This window comes from Malania oleifera, chromosome 3 (genome assembly GCF_029873635.1).
Source record: "Malania oleifera isolate guangnan ecotype guangnan chromosome 3, ASM2987363v1, whole genome shotgun sequence".
NCBI classification, from domain to species: domain Eukaryota; kingdom Viridiplantae; phylum Streptophyta; class Magnoliopsida; order Santalales; family Ximeniaceae; genus Malania; species Malania oleifera.
In genome coordinates this window covers 56,135,407-56,158,828 of record NC_080419.1, presented here as the reverse complement: position 1 = coordinate 56,158,828, position 23,422 = coordinate 56,135,407, and the positions used below count along the sequence as shown (strand labels likewise).

The 23,422-nt window shown below is 34.4% G+C and overlaps 1 protein-coding gene across 3 annotated transcripts in view; it reads right to left on the bottom strand.

Annotated features, from left to right (window-relative positions):
- Positions 1 to 6,987: 6,987 nt before the first annotated feature.
- Positions 6,988 to 23,422, bottom strand: part of LOC131150764 (uncharacterized) — a 32,840-nt gene continuing 16,405 nt past the window's right edge. Inside the window, exons 4-5 of one of the 3 annotated variants that reach the window (XM_058101700.1) lie at positions 8,563 to 10,557; positions 6,988 to 7,911 (exon numbers count right to left, since the gene is read on the bottom strand). In XM_058101700.1, coding sequence (XP_057957683.1) covers positions 7,238 to 7,911; positions 8,563 to 10,557 — 2,669 coding nt within the window. In that variant the 3' untranslated portion in view covers positions 6,988 to 7,237. The remainder of the gene's footprint in view (positions 7,912 to 8,562; positions 10,558 to 23,422) is intronic. The other 2 variants (XM_058101701.1, XM_058101702.1) reach the window with 2 other exon arrangements.

Genomic DNA, 23,422 nt, shown 5'->3' with positions numbered 1-23,422 from the left:
AAAATAAAATCATGTGCTAAAGATGATTATGATAAAATTAATGTTAAAATATTTTTGAAAGGATGAGTGAAAACTAAATGATTATTAAATTTCATCCTTACATAATCATCGAATATTTAGGGGAGCTAAGCTTCATCCCTATAGAAAGAGCATAAATGACTCACATATGACACTTTGCTTTTTGAATATTGAGGCTCTTCTGAAAAATCTTGAACATCGTATCCAATTCTTAAAGGTCTATAAATAAATATGGATTGTTCTTGGTTATGAACATTATTGTATGCCTTAATATCTATTTCTGATGCATTTTTTGCCTATAGGGACGACTATACTGATCGGAGATAAATATAGTTGATAAATATTATGTATAGTTGTGTAGAAAGTTTTAGAACAATTGTTTATACTAGTTCGCACTCTAAGTAAAATTAATCCTTGATAAGTATAAGCATATCATTTCATCTAAACAAATATTCAAATCAATAGGGAGAGCATCCAAAATTAAGTTTCCATCTTGTTTTACTTACCAACATTTCTTTTGCTTAGATCTACTTTGAATTCACTGTGGCATGCGTTTAATTGTGATAATCTTATTGAAAATCTTAAGTTGAAATATGCTATTTAGCCACAATCATCTTGTGCAGCCATATGATCTTGCATTTGATTGTTAAATTTTTAGGATCTATATGGTTGTCCTTTTCTGGTTATTATGAAGTGTGTTTATATTGCTTAACCAAAAACACTTTGCTTGCTTGACCTTTATATTAAAGTTTCTTTTTGAGCAAGCATCGTCCTCGGTATTTTTTTGAAAATCTCGATAGGGATATTTTTTTTTTTTTTTTGGCAAGAAATTTTTTTTTTTCAAACCTAAAACTCTTTATCTCTTGCCTTATTTTTTTTTTTTAACGTGTTTATATTGCATAATTGGTTCATTAATTATATATGAAAATGCATGCAAACTAGTTAGACTAGATTTATGCTCAAACCTACATGTAACATCCTATGTCGTACATTTTAACTCCAATCTTTTACGAGTCCTATGATGTGTCTTGAACTGCAAAAGGTTTGTGGATATTTTTGGTCTAACTTTGTTTATCATGTCTTTCATTTTCTTATGAACCAGTTATACTGTTGTGTATGTATTCTTGAAAATTTTTCAAATCAACAATAAAAATGTTTTTTTATATGCCCAAATTTCTTTTATGTTCTTATGCCCAAATATTATATCAAAAAGGGGGAGAGTTTTCAAAAATGAAGGAGAATCATTTTTTTAAACTAAAATTTTTTATGCTCAAATGGTTTTAAAGCTTAGCCCTTTTGCTAATGCTAAAAAGGGAAGAATTTCTTTGAGCAAAATGAAAAGTATTTGATATGTTTTGTAAGGGGGAGAATTTTTAAATGGAAAAATATCTGAGCTGCGAGCATCTGTGCTTTAATGCCTATACTAAATGCATGATAAAATTATTGTGTCTTCTTTATTTAATATGCCTAAGTTATATTGCTTATTTTAAAATATGCATATTCTTAAGGGGAGCCTTTTCAGGCTGAACCCATTTTGCTCTGATGCGTTTGTCATCATCAAAAAGGGGAGATTGTTGACTTTTTGAATCCGATCCCTGTTTTGATGCTAACAAAGTACAGGTTACTTATGTGTGTATTCAGTTTGTGAACAGGTTTTAATTCAACACACATATAAGGGGACTAAAAATGGAAGCCATGAAGGACGTAAAGCTCATCTCTTCCGGTGCAATCCATGAAATAATAAGAGCCAAAGAAAAAGATGAAGAAGAAGAAGACTTACTTTAATTTATAAATGCATTTAGTTTCTATTTTTGGTCTGTAATAATGCATATCATGCATGATGTGGATGTGAGCTCAGATTGACCATAGACAGACCATAGGGAACCAAACAAAGACCATAAACTGTCCATAGGATCCAAAACCCTTTGCTTAAAATGCTCTAACTCATACACAAATAGTGGATAAGTTTTTGGATTAAAAAAAAAATGGTCAAAATCAATTTTTCAACTGGCTTCAATCGACTGACCCAAACACGTCATAATTGCCTCAGTCAACCGACCTAAGAATTTTTTTTTTTACGAAAGTCAAAGCCTCAGCCGATCGTCTCGGTTTTTTGCTCAAATAGCCAGCAGACCGACAGTCCTCGAGCGACCAGTCTTAATGACCTAAAGGTACCCCGGCCGATCGAACCTATGAAGGTTCGAAAATTGCCTTTGGCTCGGCCAACGAACACCTTAAATAGCCAACTAAACCCCTAGAAAAATTCAAGTTTTATTTGTGAGGTCAGCCGACCGACGCTAGCGCCAGTCGACCAAACCTCTCGAGTTTGGTAATTCTTCAAGGTTAAAAAGGGAATAATTTTTTATTAAACAAATTAGAAAATTCCCACTATGTCCCTAACGATCATATTTTTTGGGAATTCTATATATACCCCATCATAACTCTTGATTAGTACCTTGATTAGCAAGAAAAATTCTCCAAAAATATTTTGTGCTATTCTTGGTATATTCTCACATTCAAGCATTCATTTCACTCTCTTTCTCTTATCAGTTTGCAAAATCTTTTTAGAAAGAGAGCATTACACTCCCCTTCTTCATCTGTATATTGATTTTATTTTGAAGAGAGGTTGAGTACTCATTTTTTTGAGTTTTATACATTTATTTTAAAATCTTATACTCTCATTTGTTTGTTCATATTTGAAAATTATTTTAGAGAGTCAGTTTTAGTTCTGCCCTTATTATTTCATTCATAAATATTTTTGGAAAAACTCTCTATAGTTTGTGAATCTTTGCATCCTCATTGCAAGATTCAAAGGCTTGTATTGTGGTTATTGGAAAAATATTTTTGGCAAGAAAAAGCCCTAATATCTCTTATACCTCATAGCTAAAAAATATCTTTGAGATATTTTTTGGGTTCTTAAGATCTTTAAAAATACACTTAGTGAATATTATATATCTTGATTCAAAGATTACTTACATAATACTCACACACACACAGATATATATATATATATATATATATATATATACTTATTGAGAGTTGTCATATAATCCACAAAATTTCTATTGAGCTTAATCTCCCATCATACTAAAGTGTATTGTGCTTATTGTTGTACATCATCTGCTTATTGTAGAAGCATTCTCTTTATTTGCAAATTTATTATTGTTGTATTCCTGACGTGTGGTCGGAAGAGGATTGCACTGACCTATAATATGCGCTGAATTGGTTCAAACCCGGTTAGGAAAATTAGGAGCACGTCCTATAAGGTGTAGTTGTAGGTTGTGGCTCGGCCTCGAAATTTGAGTTAGGGTATTCCTCGCCCCATAAGGAGAGGGTGTAATCGATGTCTCTCCACCCATTAAGTGGGCATTTAGTGAATACTCTTGCTGGTGAGCTTGAAGCGGGGACGTAGGTACGATTTGCCGAAACTCGATTAAAACCCTATATCACTTTATCCCTATTCTCTTTACATTCCAGTATTTGCATGCTTATATTTATCTGTTGATATCACTGCTTGAGTTCTTGAATATTACATTATGATTGATTAAGAAATACTAGAACTGTGATACTTGTATAAATTGTTTTTTCTTTCATATATTTGTTGAATTAATAATTGATTAGATAGACCCTAGGTTAAGTAATATTATTGTCATTTGATTTAACTTAGGAAGAAATTTTAAAATTTCCAGTTTTCCCCCTCCCCTTCTTGGGATTACACAAATTCCATCAGACATTCAATCATTCAAGTTGTGCATGAGCATATAAATCATTCAAACAATCTAGGTTGTACATGAAGTAGTACTTAAGCCAAATTTGCATTATTTCATTAGACTTATCCGGGATGGATTGAAAACCCCATGGACATTCTAGTCATACTTATTCAAAGAGGGGGATGAAGCTCTATGGATAAATTCATCCAAGATGGGTTATAAGCCCCATGGCCTTATAAATAGTTCAGTTAGTATTATACAGACTTGTCCAAGATGGGGATGGAGCTTGTGGATATTCCATTCATTTAGCAAACTCATCCGAGATGGGTTGGGATCACACATTCTACCTCTGTTTTTGTCCAAATAGGAGCATAGACCTTATAAACAATCCAAACAAGTTTTTTTTTTTTTTTTTTGTCATATTTTCATGTAGCCTAGTTAAACAAACATCTCTTTCTTTGTTTAATGCCTTCACGTGAAGACATTAGCCAAAGAAGGGCAGTTGTCGATACCTATTTTTGATCTGATATTTTCTCACTTTAGTTTGTGTACCTTCCTTTTAAGAGTAGTTTTGACTTTTAAATACTCATTGAGTAATTTTCAGGTGTTATTTGGATTTTATCTTTTTTTTTTTTTTTTTTTGAATTTTTTCTTATTTAGGTTAAGCTTATTTAGGCTTCCAAGCACCATAGACAATTCTTTTTTCCTCCCAAGGGCACCCTTGGAAAAAGGAGACTTTTAGGAGCCCTAGCCTTCTTATTTAAGTAAGAGGCCAAGGTAAGAGAAAAAAAGGGAGCTGTGTTTGTCTTTGTGGGCCAAGGTTGAATCTTTATAGGGACAAAGAAGGAACAAAAAAGGAACATACTCTTGGAGGATATATTAACAACAAGAGAGAAGGGCGAAGCTTGGAGGTAAATCTTACATTGGGTCTTTGTGTGACAATAGGAGAGACAACCTTGGAAGAAGACATGTTAAAAAAAAATAACAAAACAAAACAAAACAAATCCTGAAGCAAGGGAAGAGAGGGGAGGAAGTCCATTCAATAAGAAGTCCAAGGTAAGCAAAGTCATTCTTCTCTCTTTGATTTGTTTATTGTAATAAGTTGAATTTTAATTGTCTGTTTTATAATTTTAAGAAATATTTCTCCTCCCCCCTCTCCATCTTGCTAAGGTAATGCGCCATGTATCCATTTTGCTCTCTCTGAATCCCTTCCCTCCCTTCTTCCCAAGCACTCCTCTCCTTCATAGATCAGAGTTCTACCATTGCTACTACATGCTAAGTTAACTCTTTCTTCTTTATGTTTCCACTTATGAAGAAGCAAGAGGCATGTATTAATTTAAATTAATAATAAGTTAGTCTTAGAAAGTTAATGTAATTAATAGTATTTTTATGATAATCATATGTAATAAATATACATTAATGTTGAAATACCTTGTGTGCTATTCGACTGATTTGTTTTTGGTAATTTCTATACAGTATATTTGTATTTTAACATGATATTATTATTTTTTTATAATAATAAAATTTTCATGAAAAAAGTGGTTTTAAGATTCCTTGTATACGCGGTGAATGAATTTGTTGAAGAGTCTTCACTAGATGCGTCATATCCACCGTAGAAGCAACATATCTATTTATAAACATAAGCTTCCATTAAATGCATTTTATTTACCTTTAGATCCAGACCTCCATTAGAAGCATTATATCTACCTATAGTGCAAGCTTCCATTGGAGGTGTCATGCAAACTTCCATTTTTGTGTCTATAGATTAGAAATTCAAATTTTGAAATGATTGCAGTTGGAATTTGAGTTGTTATGATTTCTTAACTAGGATATGATTATTAAAGGATTATATGTGTTGATACTTCATTAGATTAGATGAAATTTTAAATTATGTTGACTTTGATCCAGACCTCCATTTGAAGTTCAATTAAAATTTTATCCCCCAATTCAACTCCCCCTCAGGTAGATGTTGTATTACCAAACCAAAAATTAATAATAAAATTATTGTTAATTAAAAAATTATGATCTTATATTATTTTAATTAACAAAAGAATATTTAAATGCGAATTAAAAATATTAATTAGCATAATTATTAATTAAATTTTTAACTAGAAATATTAATATTTTTAATTTAAAATATTAATTAAAAATAATCATATATCATTTTATATAAATATTTATTATTGATGTTGATGAAATATAATAAGTTCATATAACACTTTTGATAAAAGTGAGTATCCAAGCACCAACTTTTTTTATCAACACTACGATCATGTTTGGTTTTGCTGATGGAATGGGAGTCAGAAAGGGAGAAGTTGATGGAATGAGAGTAGAAAATGAATAAATTTAACTCTTTTCTGATTGATTCCATTCCAATTCTGCATATCAAAGGTGTAATTGTTTTTATATACAATTAAATATCACTTATGACTTTTAGTACTTTTCTAGTTCAATATTTATTAAATTCAGAAATGTGACCAATTGCCTTATTTGATGCTTCTAGTCTCGACAACAATCCCAACAGTTATGGGTTTGTTTGGTATTATTATTGTTTTCTATTTTCTATTTTTTTGTTTTTATTTCTCTAAAATAAAAATATATATTATAAAAATGCGTTTATTTCTATTGTCAGTTTTCCATTTCTATTGTTAGTAACCAGATTTTATAGTTTTCAATTGTTTTGAAAATCTATTGCCAGAAATTTATTATTTATAAATAATTTTTTTGGATTAAATTATTCATTTTATACACTTTTAATTAAAATCAAAATTAAATGATCATATGAATTTAAAAATATAATTAATAGAAAAATATACATAAATTTCAAAAAAATCATAATAAAGCCAATTACAAAATACTTCACTATTTTTCAATTGTCATATGCAACAAAATTTTTATTGTAAAGTAAATTTTGAAAGCACAAAAATTAAGTAAAATAATTATAGTAAATTTTATTTTTATTATAGTAATTTTTTAATGTGTCTTATTTGCAATTTTATTATTTTAATCATATTTTTATAAATATTTTGATTTAAAGATAAAGATGTACATCTTTTCAATTAAGTTTTTAATTTGTATTTAATTTCTGTTTATAGTGTTTAGTTTTTGTTTCTCTAATTTTTTATAGTTGTACTAAATGGCCCCTAAGCTTGCTGCTGTGTTTCAAATCAACAATTATGGATAAAACCGGTCATGGCCATATAAACGGCTTGGCCTTCAAAACAGAAACAGTTATGGCAGAAGAGCCTGAGCACCAGAATAAGCTGTAAACCCAAATCTACACATGAACTTGAGCTAATCATTCAAATACAAATACAACCACATGAACAATGAACTCATACAACGAACCAACAGATATATGTACCAGACTACAAAATTACAGCCAAGGCAATACAGTTTTAGATCAAGTAGCGCAGCAAATGTTTCCCCAGCAGAATAGCATCCTAGTGTTGCAGCCACATCTATCAATATCTCGATTTACGTAACCAAGAAGGCTAATATGAAAGGTCCTAATTTACAGATGAGCAGCATACAAATTGTGCCCAGTACGGCTTGCCTTTTAATTTTCTCTTCTCCCTCTTAATCTCCGTAGGATATCTTGCCGGAGAGTTCCACTCCTTCGCTGTCTCTATCTTGGCATCCTGAGCTGTGGCAGCTTTGTGGCCCAGAATCAAATTCACTGCTGTGGATACAGCACCATCATCTTTTGCCAAGGCTTCATCTTCCCTTGAAACAGGAATTGGATTTTCTTTTGGATTGGGCAACTTTGCTTTGGTTTCAATATTGGCTTCACCTAAAAGGCTTTTCAATGGAGTGTGTTGTTTCGCAGTGTTCCAGTTTGTTACCTTGGCAATAATCTCTTCATTCTTCTTTCTCCCAGGTGACTCATTCACAACATTGGAAACAGATGGAAACCAAGCAGCTTGTAAAGACGCAGGTTCTGCCTGTTGAAAGATCTCTGCCGTCTGGGTATTGGAAGCAGATTTTTCTTCAGCCACAGCTGTTGATTCAACTAGTGTCATGAAAGATGGTGGCTCAAAGTTATCTGATTTTTCACAATTATGTCCCTCAGACACAGTTAGCTTCATCAAGTTGGCCTTCTCTCCTTGTGCTGAATTTTGGGAATCATTTGATGGTAAAGCTTCAGCATCAACTGCCGGAGTATCAGATTGGGTGGACACTACTGTGCCATTCACCAAAAGGAAACAAAAATATGTTTAATTCATGTAATCAAGACCACCTATGTACAGGGCAACACAGGAGATATTTTCACCAAATATCTAATGGGGCAATAGAAACTTCATTTGCCCATGGGCTTAAACTATGCTGTGTAAAACATGCACTTTCCGCACTACTCAATTACTTTCTTTGTTACCTCATATTTACCAAGCCCTTTGGATTACAAGTTCCTCCCATGCACATCAAGACTGCCAATATCAAGGACCAACAGCAGCTGCATCATGCTGCGCCAAATTATATAGTACACAAATATTCAAAGATGATTTTAGCATGTATGATGGACACAGGAGAGTAGCTTCATCCACCAGTGGGCTTGGCAAATACAGATTCCACAATTACTGAACCAGGTGTAATTCTGATCCAACCTTTAGTACACCATGGATTATCTGATCATCCTACTTTTCATAATACCAGTGTGAATCAATTTATTGGTTAGTCCTGGTCATTCTTTCGCAAAACATATGTGTGAATTTGTTTTAACAGTTAGGTGTGGTTTATGGCAGAGTAAATCAAGCCTATATACCACACCAAAGAGAAAAATGTTCATACAAAATGGTTTCATTATCATGTTTTCCCAACAGAAAGACAAACATACCTGAAACAGAACCCCAGTCGCCTTCCAGACTATCAGTTTGGCTGCTCAAATTCACTAAATTTTCTATTGCCAAAATGCTAAGCTGATGTTTGTTAGGGTAGCAATCATCTTCTTCTAGCAAGGATTCAGATATCATAGCAGAAGTACTTGTATCAAACTCTCTACCTCCGCTACCAGATAAACATTGAACAAAAGACTTGTCAGTTGCAGGTGAAATCATTGGCTCACAAGTCTGAGATATATCACCATTTTCATTTGATTTAGCAGTCTCACCAACAACACCAACACAATCTTCCTGTACTTTTTTGTTGCCATTGATTTGTAGATCATTTATGCCTTCATGAATCTCTTCATCCCCAAGCTTTTGCAGATCAGAATGAGATTTGCTCATATAAGTCATGTCGGTCATATCATTACCAACTCTGCTAGAATCACAAACTCGATCCACATAAATTGACTCAGTTTCTTTTTTTAAGTTCACAGAACCATCCCTTCCATCATCCATACGTTGCGGTTCAGCAGAACAACTTGCACATTCAGGGGCCATTGTTGAGTTCATTTTTCTATGTCCCTCTATAGCACCTATTCCGCTCTCATCTCCAGCGAAATCACTTTTTTCATCTTTAATTGTATGATCATCTGTATCATCAACTCCAAGTAAGCTGGTAAAACAATGGACATCATTTTCAGAGAGAGTACAAGCAAATTCAGGGGGTGTTTCTGTGTTCGCTATGAAATCTTCACCTTTTGCCACTTCCTTGCCATCATTTCCAACTGTATCACAAATTCCAATTAGATAGTTTGCATTGTTACCGGCACAATCACTTGCAGTTGACTTAGTCATTTGCCTAGCTTCAGCATCCACTGGAGAAACCAAAGGATTCAAACCAGCAGTAATTGTGGTCTTTGTAGGCAGTATCTCTCGTGCTGAATTACTCAGAAGATCATGAGGCTCCCGTTCTTCACAAGAACAAACTCTGTGGTCCATTTTCATCTCAGTCTCACTCCTTGCATCACCCTCAGATGCATCTCCATCATTTGATCGAGGTTTTTGTCTGCTCACAACCTTTAGTTCAGAGTCATCAGCTTCTCTTTTAACAGATGCTTCTTCAACTACAAGCTTACTTCCCTTGTCTTTATTTCCACCGAAGTCGCTCGATTGGAAACTGAAAAGATTCTCCTCAGAAACAGCAGCTTTAATACCATCTTCTACTCTAACTGTTTCACCAAAATCAGGAGTTAGCAGGTCCGACTTCATCAATTTATGGCCCCTAAAATCTTCAAGCATGATTGCAGGATGTTCTTTTACATGTATATCATCAGACACCGAAAGATGTGCAACTGCACTCCCTCCTCCCTCCATGTTGCTACCTTCAACCAAATCACAACTTAAAACACTTAATTCTTGGGCACTATTGACTGTTGTTGCAGTATCCATGATAATTGCATCAGTATGGTGCGAGGATTCAGCTTCAACGTGATCATCAGGGGCTATATTAGGTATTAGCCCATCACTATGCACTTCCTTTAGATCAACTATGCCTGAGAACATAGGATCTGAAAATTTTCTATCCATCTCCAGTAAATTATGACATCCCTCAGATGAATCACAAACAGTTTTAGAGGGTGAGATAGCAATCTCAGCTGAAGTGCTGTCTACATAATTTTCCATAATCTCCTTTGCATCATTTTCCATCTCAATACATGCCGTGGAATACTGCATCACATTATCTCCACTATTAGCATTGATATTCCCTTTGGATGTATCATTGCACACTTCAGGGCCTGGACCCTTACCATCACTTTGGAGCCCAAAAGCTAAATCCTCAGATCTGAATTCTGAATTTGAACTTACTATCGAATTGACCATGGAACTTGAGTTATGAACTCTAGGTAATGTGGCCACCGGTGCACTTTCAAGAGCTTCACAGTTTTGCACATCACAGCCATCACTACTCGCTGTTGGATCTTTTGGCGGTTGAATAATATCTAGATCTGAAACAAAGAGAACAAGGGACTCACTAAGCATTAGCAATTGTGCTACAAAGAAAATCTATAATAAAGTGCAACAACAACAACAACAAAGCCAAGCCTTAGTCCCACTAAGCGGGGTCAACTATATGAATCCTTTTCCACCAATTTATGCAATCATAGACCATTTCTTTTGATAGATTCAAGGATATTAAATCCTTACTCACTATGTCCTCCTAAGTTATTTTAGGTCTAACCCTACCCCTTCTACTACCCTCCACAGTAACTAAGTCACTCTTCCTCACAGGTGCACTATGTGGCCTACATTGCAAGTGTCCATACCATCTGAGTCGTCCCTCCCTTATCTTCTATAGGAGCTACACCTAACTTACCACGAATATATTCAATTCTTAATTTATCTTTCAATGTTATATCACTCATCCATTAAGCATTTTTATCTCGACAACTTTTACTTTCTGGATATTATGTTTCTTCGTCGCCCAACATTCTGATCCAAATAGCATAACTGATCTTATAGCTGTCCTATAAAACTTCCTTTTCAAATTTAAGGGTATTCTATGATCACAGAGCACACTTGAAGCACTTCTCTATTTTACCCAACCTACTTTAACCCTATGCATTACATCATCTTCAATTTCTCCTTCAACTTGCATAATAGATCTAAGGTATCGAAATCTACAAGTGCTATTTATTTCTTCATCATCAAGTTTAACTTTGTCTCCTATATTCCTCCTATTATTACTAAAATTATATTTCATATATTCTATCTTATTTCTGCTTATCCTAAAGCCTCTAGATTCCAAAGCTTCTCTCCATAATTCTAACTCAGCCTTTACTCCGTCCCTAGTTTCGTCAATTAATACAATATCATTTGCAAACAACATACACCATGAAACCTCCTTTTGAATACTCTTAATCAATTGGTCCATCACTAAAGCAAAAAGATAAGGACTCAACGCAAATCCTTGATGTACACTTATGGTAATTGGAAATTCTCTAGTTTCTCCATCTATAGTCCTTACACTAGTCATTAGTCCATCGTACATATCCTTAATGACATCGGTATACCTACTACATACACCTTTTTTTTTCTAAAACCCACCATAGAACTTCCCTAGATATCCTATCATATGCTTTCTCACAGTCAATAAATATCATATGCAAGTCCCTCTTCTTTTCCTAAACTTTTCTATTAATCTTCTTAAAAGATAAATAACTTCCGTGGTGGATCTCCCAGGCATAAAACCAAATTGATTTTCTGAGATCTTCGTTTCTAACCTTAATCTTTGTTCAACTACCTTTTCTTATAGTTTCATCGTATGACTCATAAGTTTAATTCTACGATAGTTATTACAATTTTGAATATCTCCTTTATTTTTGTATATAGGTATTAAAGTGTTCTTCCTTTATTCATCTGGCATTTTCTTAGTTTTTATAATTTTATTAAATAAAGTAGTTAACTAAATAATTCCGTTATCACCTAAGCATTTCCAAACTTCAATTGGGATATTATCTGGTCCCATAGCTTTCCCATTTTTCATCTTTTTTTAGTGCAAACTTAACTTTGTTAACTCTAATTTTGCGAATAAATCTTATATTTTTAGTCTTTTTCTCATTTGACAATTCTAAGTTTAAGCCTTCTATTTGGTTTTCATTAAACAACTTACTAAAGTAACTTCGCCAACTTTCTTTAATGTCTTTGTCCTTAACCAAGACAATATCATCCTCACTTTTTATACATTTTACATTTCCTAAGTTCTTGCTCTTCCTTTCTCTAACTTTAGCAAGTTTAAATATATCTCTTTCCCCTTCTTTTGTACCTAATCTATCATACAAACTATTAAATGATCTATATTTAGCTTCACTAATAGCTTTTTTTGCATATTTTCTTGCCTCCTTATATTTTTCAAAGTTATTTCTATCTCTACATTTTTGCCACATTTTATACCAAATTCCTTTGGTCTTTATGATTTTTTATACATCTTTATCCCACCACCAACTCTCTTTGCTATTCGAGAATCTTCCCCTAGATTCACCTAAAATCTCTTTTGCTATCTTTTTAATAGAGCTAGCTAATCTATTCCAAAGAATATTTGTATCTATCCCGTCCTTTATGGTCCAATCATCATCTTTGATAATTTAGTTTTAAAATTTATTATATTTTCTCCTTTTAGGTTCCACCATCTAGTTCTCTTACACTGGTTTAGTTTATCATTTTTCTTCCATTTTTTAATACATATATCTAACACTAAGACTATGTTGTGTGGTTAGGCTTTCACCTAGAATAACTTTACAATTCTTGCATGATAAACGATCTACCCTCCTAGTTAAAAAAAAATCTATTTGACTTCTATTTTGTCCACTTTTAAAGGTTATTAAGTGTTCTTCTCTCTTCTTAAAGCAAGTATTCATTATACTAAAATCATATGACAGCGAAGTCTAAGATTATCTCCCCAGACTCATTTTTGTCTCCATATCCATATCCTCTATGTATCCTCTCATAATTTTTATTATCTCTTCCAATGTGTCCATTCAAATCTCCTCCTATAAATATTTTCTCAATCCCTGGCATGCCTTATATAATACTATTCATATCTTCCCAAAATTGTCTCTTAAGATTTTTTGCTAAGCCGACTTGAGCATTTATCCATTGATGATAAATTATCCATTTATCAAACTAAACAATAAGCCAACTAGAAAGATCAATGGACATTATTTATGCTTAATAAGAAATTCAGGATGTGCAGTAACATGGATTTTATTGGCGTGTACTATTAAATGACATAACTGGAGTAATTTGTAACGTTAATAATTTGGAAGGGAAAGGACAACAGAAAAAATAATAATAATAATTCTATTTCCAGATATTTTATGATAAGCCATTCTACTTCCAGATACATTAAACTAAAGCATGAGCTGCATAACTGGAGAAAAAAGACCCATTTCAGAAAAATTATAAACAAACAGGGAAGAAAGAGGATAATCTCATGCAAAGGACTCAGTTTTATAAATCTACAAAATATAATCCTCCTATCTCAGCATACGAAAATAAACAGAAATGGAGTAGCATTATATTGCAGCAAAGATACAAAGCCTAGGCAAGGTGGATACTATTTCATACTACTGCAAGAACTACAAATCTGCACTTTCATTATCCTTGTTCTAAGCATACTAGTACCATACAGCTTCAAGAAGTATTTCACATTTTTACTAATTTAAATTAGATCAAACGCAAAAGTCTTACACCTGTCCTTCATAATATAAAGGTCGCAAAAACACAATCCTACCTTGCAGTCACAATGTAGATCAGTGACTAACAGTTACGAACCACCCAGACATATATGCATTCTTAATACAACAAAAAAGAGAGATGAAAGGCATAAATTCAACTCATCTCTTAGCATACCCCCAAAAAAAAGGGGGAATGGAATAGCATTCACATTGCAGCAAGAATACAAAGCCTAAGCAAAGTGGAAGCTAGTTTATTTTTCTGTGAGAGCTACAAATCTGCACTTCCATTATCCTTGCTCTAAGAATACCTGTAGCATACAGCTTAAAGTACTTCACTTTTTTACTAATTCAAATTATAACACAGACACAAAACTCTTGCACCTTTCCTTCATATAACCTAGATGTTGTGAAAACACAATCCAAATTTGCAGACATAATTTGATCAGTTATTAACACAGTTCAGATCATCGAGATATATATAATTCTTAATACAAAACAAAAAGGAGAAAGATGGACAAAGGCACAAGTTCAACTCATTTCATCTCACACGGTAGTTTTTAATGATTTTCCTCTTAAAGGAATTCATTTTCATAATCTCGATTGACATGCATCAAGTGGGTCAGATTTTTCCTGAGAAAAATTCATCTTCTAAGAAAGACAGCTATAAACTCAAATCAGGGCTCAAATCCAACCAGAGCACAGGGAGCAAAGAAAGAGACAGACCATTGGCACCTATAAGAGTCAAATCACATGTTCCTTGTCCAGTATAGAATAAAAAGGATCCCCATACTTCTACATTTGAGAATCATGTCTTTTTCTCTCATAAATACATCCTCTAAAACCCAACTTCATCTCCAACTCCCCTGCTACTGCCCATACTTAAGCTTCAGACTAACTCTGTCACACATAGCAGAGCAAGACCACTGACCAAAACTCATTCATGCTTTAGGAAAATCCCATACTAACGATCAAACTATGCACCCTATAATTTGTAACAAGTTTAATCTTCAGCCCAATCTGACAAAAATGGGTTTACAGCCAAGACAAATCTGCTCCAGCTCATTCATCAATTACGATGACCAAGTCAGATATGTCTTCACCCAAAAGAAAAGGTGTCAAAGTTGGTATTTGCTTGTTGTCCAAGTTCATTCTCTATGTCTTATTTAGGTAGGTTCCTATTGGAAAGTCCCAATTCTTTTAAGCTGCATTTTGTGTTGGCAAGATCTCAGTTGCCCCCTTGGAATGAGATTCCCATGAATAGGATGCCTGTCTAATGGGAACAGGTTTCTTTGGTTTCATTGCATGCAGGATCCATGAATATACTAAGATATTTCTATTAATAATATAATATTATGCTGCTACACAATAATATTATAGTATCACAATATTTTACAATATTGTAATCAATTATGCTATCATATTAAATAATATTGACATTATTATATTGCTTCATATTTTTAATATTATGAAAAATTATTATAAATCTATAAAACTGCAAAGTTGCTTCTTTGTGACCAGCTGACCACAGGTATGAATCCAAGGAAACAACCTCTCCTGCATAAAAGTAAGGGTAAGACTGCATACACTATGACGACCCTTCCCCTACCCTCGCAAAGCAGGGAGCCATATGGCATGGGGATGCCCTTTTTATTTTAAATCTCATTATAGTGTATGATAATAATAGATTATATAGTTACATGATCATATCAGCTTATAAATATAATAACAAAAAAACATAAAATAATATCATATACTAGCTTTATATTATTAAATATAATAATATTACTTCCTATTTTCAATATTATAATAATTTATGATGTTAAGAATGTATATCTAGCTTTAACAATTATAAACATCATAATAGCATGGTAATTCTATCTTATGAAGGGCATTTTCATCTGAGAAGGCCAAATATTTGGGACAATTTGGTTCCATATATTTCAATGCCCATGAGTATCCCAATACCCAAGGAGAGTATCAGAATGGAGTACCTGGGAATGTGAGATTCCTTGGATTACTGCCACAACAAACTCCCATGGTAAAAGAAATGCAGGATGTGGGAATGTGGTGTCACCCCAATCCCATTCCTAGGAAGATTTTGTAAACCAAACACCCTCTTAGAGAAGGAAAAACCCAAGTTCTTCCAACATGTTCATCTATTAAATCACTTCAAAACTTGTCTTGAGGCATGGCTCTATATTTAATCACTGCATTTGACCGCACAATTAATGTTTGCTTCTTAGGCTTACAAGGCACCAAAGTTGCCACTAACAAACAGGTAATCTCAATAGGTGATCCAATCCATTCTGTATCTATGTATCCCTAAACAAGACCATGACTCCAATCTTGATATAAAAAGACTTGTTCATGTGTACTTTTGAGATGCTCCAAATACAAATAATGACACCCGAGTGAGTAGTTCATTAAGAATCCAAGAGCTGACTCATAACATTAGTTGCAAAAGAAAAGTGATTGTAAGATAATTCAACTTCCCAAAATGTCTTCGATCATCTGGGATTAGCCAACAACTCACCTCCATCGAACAACCAACATTGGTTACAAGTATACCAATAGGTTTGGATCCCAACAAACTTGTCTAATCCAATAGAACAAGAACATAGTTCCTCCATGAAAAGACAATCCCCAAATGAGATCTAATTAAATCAATGGTCCCAAATCTTTACTTTGAAACTTAGGCTACAAGGAGCACTTTAAACATTGTATGTGCTATCTATCATCGGCATGGCTGCAATATCATCCACATAATGCTCAGTATAATTTTTCCTGCATCATTCTGACAATAGAATAAAGCTTCGCATTTTTTATGAATAAAATTAATCACTACTGCATTAAAACCCCCCACGTCAACAAACCTAGGAGGTCGCTTAATGTAAACCTCATCCTAAAGGGCACGTTGTAATTAGAAAAAAAAAAAAAAAAATGATGAAGAAGAAGAAGAATTCTTAACATCCAATAGGTTCATAGGCCAATGAAAAATGGTAGCTAACAAGAAAATGAGTGCATAGAATCAAGTTTGGCCACTAGGTAGAACATGTATGAATAGTTTGAACCATACACACCAGTGTTGTCCTTCACTACTAATCTTGCCTGTAATCTTTCAATAGAAATATGTGTACCATCGCAGTATACACCCAACAACAACCAACTCTTGCATTCAGGAAGTTTCACAAGCTTCCAAGTATCATTAACTGAAATGCATCCCTTTGTCCATTATATCTATCCACCCATAATGAAACGAGGCTTCATGACGAAGAGGTAATAAAACAATAATATGGAGATAAGAAATCATAAGACACAATGTTAGAGATAGGATGCTTCTTACCTGTGTGTTTACCTATCCAAAGAGCAATAAGAATATTTACATCATAACAAATAGAATCAGTACATAAAGGAGTCAAAAGCATAGTGCTTGAGTCAACAGGAGAATCAACAACATTATGTGTGTCCATTAATTGCATGAATCTCATAAACTAACAAAAGTACATACAAACAAGTGGAAAATGAGTTACTTAACTTTTCATCCATAGAGCCCTCAAGAGCATCTAAACATGTGGATAAAGTTTGTCTCAGCCTGTCCAGTTCCATGAAGGTGGGCTTATTAGTCTTGCTAGTGGCCATGCAAAAGTGCAAATAGTTCAATTGAATCTAAATGCTGAGGAAGATTAGATTTTGCTACAAGTAGTATGAATCCTAAAGCTCTTACAATGCATGCACACAAGAGCTATTGGCCTTATTGTACGCTTAGTACATAGGAATAAGATGGTAATGAATGGAATGTTGTGGAGGGAATTCTTGAGAAGGTAGGAGAGCTTTGCGGTACACAAGTAATGAATGTTCTAGAGAAGGCCTAGAGAGGAAAGCCAGGCAATTCCCAAGAAGCTCAAGCATGGATATCGTAGGTAAAGGTATTCTAATGGCTAATGGGATTCCTTGAACTAGTGGGAATCCAAAGAGGGAGGAGAGAGAGAGAGAGAGAGAGAGAGAGAACTTGATGATTCCAATGTCAAAAAAGATCCTTTCTGAAAAACAATTAGGGAGTACTTATAAGGGAAAGACAAAATGTTGCAAGATGTCATGTTCCAATAATAGGTTGACAAGTCATGGCTTAATTAATGAAGAAGATGAATCTTTGAGCAAATCCGGTAATGACACATGGTTCATGAGAAGAAATGAAAAAAGGGAACACGTGTCGTGAATGGCACACTGACACTTAAGCAACTTAAGAAAATACTATGGGATAGGACCCCTTATCAAACCCTAACTCAAGCCCACCAAACCAAAACTCTCTAGAACATCCCAAGATTAGGATCGGTAAAGATCCCAGCACGTGTCTCTATGGCCAATCCCAACGCGCGCCCTTAATATTGACCTCCTGCAAGAATACAAACATAATATAATGAATACTTAATTTAATTAACATGTACATGCGAGTTCGACATTGCTTAATTCAACAATCTAGGGCAAAGGGGTAATTTAACACATTTGTATTAGCCCCTTGCATGGGAAGTTATTCCAAAGCTTTGAACAATTCTCGTGTATCAAAATTTGCTGTATATGACTGTGTAAATGATGCATTGTCAAAATAAAATAAAATAAAAGTGGGGTAAATTTTGAATTTTCAAAAAAAAAAGAGATGTTAAGACAAGAGTGTGAATCCTCGAAGTGGTAATTTTAAATTTTCAAAATTTTTAAATTTTCAAAAGTGTGAGTCCTACGAGGATTATGCACGTTAGGAGAGCGAATTTTCAAAGTGGTAAATTTTAAATTTTCAAAAGTGCGAGCCACGTGAAGATTGTTGCGTGATGAAAGTGCAAATTTTCAAAGTGGTAAATTTAAAATAAAAATAAATAAAGTTTCAAAGTCCAAGTCCCAAGAGGATTAATGCGTACTAGGAGTGTGAGTCTATCAGGGATTGAATCCGGTGGGATTTGTTTGCAGGGAGTGTGAGTCCCACAAGGATCGTGTGCACTGGCAATACGAGTCCCACAGAGATTGTACCAGCAAGGAGTGCAAGTCCCGTGGGGCTGTGCGCATAGATATTGTGCATACAAGGAGTGCAAGTCCTACAACGATTGTGCATGTAGGGCATGCAAGTCCTACAAGGGTTGTGCGCACGAAGACTAGTAGTCTCATAAAGAATGTGTGTGCAGAGACATTGAGACCTGTGGGGATTTTGCATGTGGGGGGATAACAAGTCTTGCCAAAATTGCACATAGAAAGTATTAGTCTTGTGAGGATTGCTCAATTGGGAGCATGGGTCCCACAAGAATTGCATGAGGAGACTACATGTCTACTAGGAATTGTGCACAAGTGGAGTTGAGGACTGCAAGTCCCCGAGGATTGCATGCATTAGGAGTGGGGTCCTGCGGGAATTGCACAGAGAGATTGTGAGTCCTATAGGAATTATGCATGTAAGAAGTGCGAGTCCCATGAGGATTGGCGTGCAAGGAGGGCAAGTCCCATAAGGATTGTGCATGCATGGATCGTGCATCTCCCGCAGGAATTGTCTACTAGATGCCTATATATGTGTGTGTGTGTGTGTGTGTGTGTGTGTGTGTGTGTGTGTATACCATATAACAGGAAAAAATAATAATAATAATAATAATAATAATAAATAAAAATAAAAAAATGCAAGAAACCCTTTAATACTTGGTGCAAACTTAAAAACACAAAAGTTATGGTAGAATGTAAAACTTCTCTAAGTATCTTCCCCTAGTTCCAATTGCTTGGATTAATTAGCATCTCAGATTTGTAGGATCTATGGAGATGACACCTCTAAAAGTTATCGAAGAATAATTGGGAAGAATCAATAAGCATGGTTCTACATATGAGAGAGACCCTAGCAAGGAAATTCTAACCCATAGAAATCACATCCTTAGCATGAAGTTTTCCATGCAAGGAAGGTTTCATGCTCAAGAAACCCTAACATAGGTATGAAAATATGGATGTAACAGATATGATGCTTATGCTAGAGATCTTTAGAGAGAAGTTGGTAAAGCCTCTCTCAATGTCAGCGAGAATTATGATAACGAAGATAACCATGGCATAAAGGGAATGAAGAGGGAGAAAATTATTATAAGACCATGTTTCTGCATGATTCCTCTACCATGGCTAAATTTTATTCGTCGACTCAGTGAACCTCATTGCCACTTGACCATGCTACTCAATTTCTTAATTCTCAATTACTTGGCCAATTTCCTAGTACATCTCAATATTATTAGGATGGTCTACTTGAAGCTCTTTGTCCCCCATAGATTTTCCTAATTGCACTGTTCCTTCTCTAATTCCAAGAATAATGCATTTATATAGTTCTAAGAATTCCTCAATGCCTTTGGAGGATCCCAAATGTGTATAGTTTCATAGATTTAGAGTACACGGTAGCATATGAATTATTTGGAACATCTTTATAACATTGTAGGTGAGTCCATGGTCTTAATTTCCACGAAATTTCCATCGAAATTTCCGATTTTCATCACACTCGAAATCGAAATGGCAGTCAATTTCTATCTTGCATAATTTCCGTCGGAATATCAACGAATCATTCGAAATTTATCAAAATCTCGAAATTTTAGCGAAACTTATCGAAATTTTAACTATACAATGAAATTGCATCAAAATTCAAATGAGAAATTTAGGAGTGAAGTGAAATTTCTATCTTAATTTATTTTATTTATTTTATCAAAATAAAAGATTATTTCAAGTACTTTCGAAATTATATGAAAAAATAAACTTACAATAATATTTTATTTAACCATTCATATCTAAATTATCATTATTTGTATAATAAATAATATTTAAATGATTTATGAATTCCATTTGTATTAGTTGAATATGTTTACTGTATATTATCTTACACATATGTTTGATACACATACTATTTTACAACTTTTCCACCCCACACAAAACTTAGATGTATTTAATTTGTAATATATTAGTCCTAAAACTTATATTATTATGTTTGTTAACCATTTCTAAGGTTTCACAAAGAATTCCATGCTTTACTACTAATTTCCATTATTTTTTCAAATCGAAATTGACATCAAAATCTAAATTTCCGTCGAAATTTCCGTACTTTTTGAGCTTCAAAATTTGAGTCGAAATCAAAATTTAAGACCTTGGGCGAGTCCCGAGCAAGTGCCATATCAAGTGGTGAAAAATGTTATCTTGAAGCTTTTGGTTGTTGATGGGTAAATATTCTACATGCCATGCAATCCTAGTTCTATGTTTTGGTTGAATATTGAGGTTTAAATGATAGAACTCTGTATGCATCCGGTTTAAATTGGGCATGTTTGATTCTTACTTGAAGCAAGCTAATAATGCTATCAATCCTTGAGCAAGCTTGTGTAGGTTAAGGAGATCAAACTTTGACCAAGCATTGGGGAGATACAATATCCACCAATGCATGGGATGTTGAGTCTCAACCTAGTTATAAAAAATATATCTATCTGACTACAGAGTATTTTTTGTGAGTTTAGATAAGGAGAGCAACCTTCAACGTAATGCTAGGGAGATAAGATCTCAACCCAACTCTAGAGAGACATTCTCTCAACCTTCATTTTGATTGTTCGTCACATAATTAAGATTTGTTAAGAAGGATCTATGTACCACTCCCAATGATATATTGAACTTCATATATACATAAAGACTAGGGAGATCCAACTTCGACCAGGCACTAGGGAGACACAATCTCCACCCAATGTGCACGAGGTTAGGTCTCAACCTAGTTATCAAAAACACATATATCTCGTCAACATTGGAGTACTCATGTGACTTTCTAAAAAGGAGAGCTGTGAGAGCACCTTTTTATCCAATGCTAGGAAGATAGGATCTTGACCTAGCTTCAAGGAGATCCTCTTGACCTATGTTTAGAGAATTTGTCACGTGATTAAGATTTGCTAGAGGAGGATCCTTATATCATCTCAAGGAGGATATCTCTCAACCAGAGCAAAGGAGATAGAATCTACACCCAACTCTAAGGAGATGGTTTCTTGACCCAAAGTTAGGGAGAAAGGCTCTCGACCCAACTCCGAGGAGTCATTTTCTAAACCTTGTGGTGCAAGCATTATACTAATGCATCCCTTGGGGTCACTAGTCGCCGAACAACCATGAAAGTACATATCTCACTCTTGGCTCTCAATTGCAATGAGCAAGGATTCTTCGTGGGACACTCTAAGGACGGGATATGACATAACCCTGTCATGTTGAGATGGAATTTAAGCCAAAAGGTTTGCAAGAGCTTGAAAACCATTTGGCTATCGTTCCAAAAGAATTGGCTTAGTGAGGAGATACTTTATTGAATCATATTTCATCACCAAAAGTATCCTCTAAGCAATTTCCACTAGGGTAGCAAAGGATGGCAACGCCAAGTTCTCCAAGTGCATCTAATTTATGATAAAGATCTCCTCAATGCAAACTTTCAGAAGCTTCCATTCCTCAATATTGTCTTGGTTGTCTACTATTGAAAACATTCCACATAGTCAAATCTTCTTTAGACTTCTGGTGCTCCCTAGCAAGATCCATCTAAGCCACTTTCTCCAAGGATAGTATATGACATAACCCTGTCATGTTGAGATGGGATTTAAGCCAAAAGGTTTAAAAACCATTTGGCTATTGTTCCAAAAGAATTGGCTTGGTGAGGAGATACTTTATTGAATCATATTTCATCACCAGGAGTATCCTCCAAGCAATTTCCACGAGGGTAGCAAAGGATGGCAACACCAAGTTCTCCAAGTGCGTCTAATTTATGATAAAGATCTCCTCAATGCAAACTTCCATAAGCTTCCACTCCTCAATTTTGTCTTGGTTGTCTAACACACACTATCAACAACATTCCACATAGTCAAATCTTCTTTAGACTTTTGGTGCTCCCTTGCAAGATCCATCTAAGCCACTTTCTCTTGAGTGGAGAAAACTTCTCACTAAAAAAGATGACATATTTAACTCAAGGTTTCTAGTGACCCTAGTCTTAGATTAACATACCTCGTGTATGCCAATCCATAGATGTTGGATGTCTCCACAAACTTCATCAAATACTCCTTGGCGAGACCAGATTTTCTGTTGAAGAGCTCAAATTTGGGACTGGCATATTCCTTGGGACAAGACTTGGAGATAATCCGATCTGTGCATGAAAAAATAGCACTCTCAGGGTTTTTTTATTTTTTTATTTTTTTAATGGAAGCAAGAAACTTGGAACTACGCAATTTCACGAACTTTTCTAATCATATAAATGCTAATCAAGTTTAATGGGAGTTTTCTCTTTCCTATACACTAAGAACCCTAAACACTGTGTTGTAATCATTCTCAGTTTTTCCAACAATTTCTCAACCTTCATTACCAAATTTCCATAGAAACATTGAAATGCTCACATACTTTCTCTAGTTTATCGCAGTACTTCTAAATATCTAGCAAAAAAATCCACCAATTTCTCATAAATAAACCACAAGATACCACAATAAAACCTGAATCTTGGCACTGACAGAACTAATTTCTCCTCCAAAATCAAAATGTGTGCCAAACACTAGCACTTCATTTTCTCTAGGCCAGCATCAAAATGTCACAAATAAGTGTCAAAATACTGCGATTTCTGGTTAATTTAGTTGCTACGCATTAGGGATAT